The following is a 3,540-nucleotide window of genomic DNA, read 5'->3' on the forward strand; positions in this document are numbered from 1 at the left end:
AAAAATAAAAAATATATTACTTTTCTAAAACAGAAGATACTATCAGACTGTTTTACTTTGCCTTTTTTGCAGTGTGGCTCCAGCAAGACACTGTGTGGATGTTTGAACTGTGTTTTTTCAGGGTCTGGATGATGAGAGTCAGGACAGAGGGAAGCTCCTGGGCACTTACACCTATGACGAGGATGGAGAAGCTCTACAGACCTACCCTGTCACTGTGAGTACAGCCATGCACATGATGTGAAGGAAGGTCATTTTTAATTTGTGATTTAAAGGGGAGCTATCAATCAATAAAGTAATCCCTATGAGCTAAAAGCTCAGATTTCAGATGCCCCTGAATGCAACGTTTCCAATGTTACAGGACAAGCGTGTAATATTTATAGGTATGTTTTCATTAGTGTATAATCCTGAAAATAGGAACCACCCACCTGTCACGCAAAGAGGCCATGCTCTTGATTATACATAACTTTAAGGCTAAATATGATTTCAGAGGGGTAAAGTTGTATTGTGTGTGTGTATGTATGTATGTACTCTATAAATTAAAAATATATAAAAATGTAATGATGTAAAAGTGTGCCAATACGCTGATGACACCAAACTATTCCTATAAATGTAACTTTCACACTTACCGTTTTTCTTTTCGTCCTGGTCAGGAGGAGAGTGACCGAGCCTTCCAGATCATCGAGGTACAGGTGTTGTCCAACTGGGGCCACCCGGAGTATACCTGCATGTACCGCTTCAGGGTGCACGGGACGCCCGCAAACGTGTGAGGACGCTGCATAGATGATGTCGGATTATTCAACACACAAACAGTGCGGAGGCGGCAGAGACACAGAACATTGATGTAGACGTCACCTTCCAGCTAACTGCTGCTAACTGTGCCTGATAGTCTCAGTGACTGTAAACTCACTGCTTCCCTTCCTGACCAAATGTGACAATGTCTGAGTGTCGCCATTTCCTGTAGAAATAGGCGTATATATGTATAATTTTTGTCAGTAGTTAATATTTTTTATACCAATGTTGTTTTGTGTTTGCTGTTTTAAAGATCCTTCGTGTTTTAGCCCATTTTTCTGTGTCGTAATAAAAAAGCTGCAAGCAGAAAATCTTGAAAGTGGAACTACTTTTGGTCGCTGTAATTGGTCTTCCTGCGTAAACTGGTGGTGAAAATATGATGTGATTTAAAGCAGCAGACAGATGAAGTGGAAATCAACCAAAGTTTTGGTCTGCTTTTGGCAGCTTTCAGAACGATGCTAATGCTACAGCTGTAGCTGTCTGGTTGTCAAGAGGAGAAGGAATTTACTGGTCAAATGAAATGAGAGGTTTTTTTGCACTCTGTAAAAATTCCTTTTTTTTTTTTATCGAGCACTGTTGGGAAATTATTTTGTTTTTTTACAATAAATATTTGTGGTTTTGTATGTGATTTCAAGCTGAAAGTAATAAAGATGTGAATTTTTTAATAAAAGTGTAAAAGGGTTGGTGTGTGAATTGATGACTGGGATAAATGTTAATATGTTTGAGCACTGGCTCTAAATTTGACAGATTCACTGATTAGGAAATAAGTTCTAAATCAAATTCACAAAATGCTCCATCTTATTTGTAACCATCATTGACAGACACAGACATCAAAGGTCTTTCCTAATTGCAGCTGGCTGGCCTCTTTTCATAGAAGTGAAACAAACAGGACGCAATGTGAACATGAAAATACTGAAACATGGTAAAGAAATATCACTTCAAGTCCACACCCGACGGTGAAGACCTGAAGCATGCCAATGTTTCTGTTGCGGTTCTGAGGTTTACATTCAGGTGTTCTTTTAATATGTTGATTAGATTGAATCAAATTAGCAGAACAGAATTACAGGTAGTTGTAATAAAAAAACTGATGCATCATTTACTGTACATGCTCAATGCTGGTCCAGCTGAACCTGGAAATACATCAAGCTTTGTTTTAGAGGAATTTGTCTTGCTTTGGAAGAATGAATGTTTTAATGTTTATTTATGGCATAATTATTTGTAGCCTCTTTCCAGCCCTCTGCATTGCTGCCCTTATCGCTTAGATCCACGTCACAGCTTCCCATACATGCTCACTGCTGGTCGGGTCCATCAGCCTTTTTGGAGGGTTAGTAATTTACTTACTTACTTACTTAATTTAGTTACCAATTTGAGGTCAGTGCTTTAGATACAGGGAAGAGGTTATTGATGTAGATACATTTCAGAGGTCAGTTTAAGTGAAGTCCAATAATTTGACCCTACAAGCAAGCAATTTCTCTTCACTCTTTATTTCATGTGCTTTTTCTTTTTTTCTTCTCTATGTTTTTGGACCGCATAAACTCGCACATTGTGCAGCTCTAACTATAAATTATTTTCACATCTTATAAAAGAAGAAAAGATCTCATAACTAGAGGATAAACTATCGGCTTAGATACTATACAGTTTCTGAATATTTCAGCTCACATGTTTTGGTCAAAGCATCATAAAAGTCCAACCACTTTAGATGCCTGCGGACACTCACACATAAATAATAATTAATTCAATTCAGTTCAATTCAAGAGCGTTTTATTTGAATGGGAAACTGGCATTTACGTTGCCAAGGCAAGTGTGAATAAAAAAGAACAAAAACAAACATATACATAAACAGCATTAATACTAATATTCCTACCCTCCACATGACTCAGTGACCGATATCTGTCTTAAAATGAGGAGGAAATACTTCAGTCATGTCGTCGTCAGACCTGTGGCTACACACCATAAAATCTAAATGTTTGATTTCACATATTAATCATTCATAATAGGTAGACAAAGTTAATTTTCTATTCAAAGAAAAATCAGTTTAATATTAATTTGACTTGTTAAATATCAGACTTGCACTGGATCAAAGCACAAATTATAGACATTGCAGTTTCTGATAACAGATCCTCAGTAATGTTACACACTGGACCTTTAAGCTAAATTTGTACCAAACAAAATAAATCAAAACAATTAAGTAAAATTCATACAAACAAGCAAAATCCTTAATTGTAAAAATATACAAAATCCTTAAAGAATAATGTATTTCAGAATAATCTTTTGTTATATTGGTTAAATCCTCTTTACATCCCGACAGCAATCAGTAATTTAAATGCTCTGAACAAAGAAAAACAATCTGGTATCTGTGGCTGTTGCAGGCCTGTAATGAGCCCATTGTTTCAATTAGATACTTTCAAAGTGTAACCGTCTATTACTGGTTTTTCTAAAGTTACCTATTTGAGCCTTAATCACAGAATGTAAAAATAAAATTCATACAAAATAACCAAAATCATTATTTACAAAAGGAGGCAAAATTTGTATGAAAGAAGCAAAATCCTTAATTGTAAACAAATAGGCAAATTATTGAAATAAGGAAAATCCTCAATCACAAAAATTATCAAAATTCTTGATTTCAAGACCAAATATTTATTTCATATTTTTGCTTTAAAAAGTTCTCACTAAGAAGATGGAATTGGTGTGAAACCTTGTACTCTGTTTGCTAACTACATGACTTTGTCATTCACTGTAATCTAATAAACA

General features: G+C 35.5%; 1 protein-coding gene across 1 annotated transcript in view; it reads left to right on the forward strand.

Moving 5' to 3' along the window:
* The window catches only part of LOC118325697 (SUN domain-containing protein 1-like), a gene marked incomplete at its 5' end in the record, with an annotated part of 4,851 nt that extends 3,384 nt beyond the window's left edge, over positions 1–1,467 (forward strand). Inside the window, 1 exon segment of the mRNA XM_035658476.1 lies at positions 651–1,467. Coding sequence (XP_035514369.1) covers positions 651–767 — 117 coding nt within the window.
* Positions 1,468–3,540: the final 2,073 nt, after the last annotated feature.

The sequence above is a fragment of the Morone saxatilis genome, unplaced genomic scaffold (genome assembly GCF_004916995.1).
Source record: "Morone saxatilis isolate NCDOM2014 unplaced genomic scaffold, NCSU_SB_2.0 Contig1, whole genome shotgun sequence".
Classification (NCBI taxonomy): Eukaryota; Metazoa; Chordata; class Actinopteri; family Moronidae; genus Morone; species Morone saxatilis.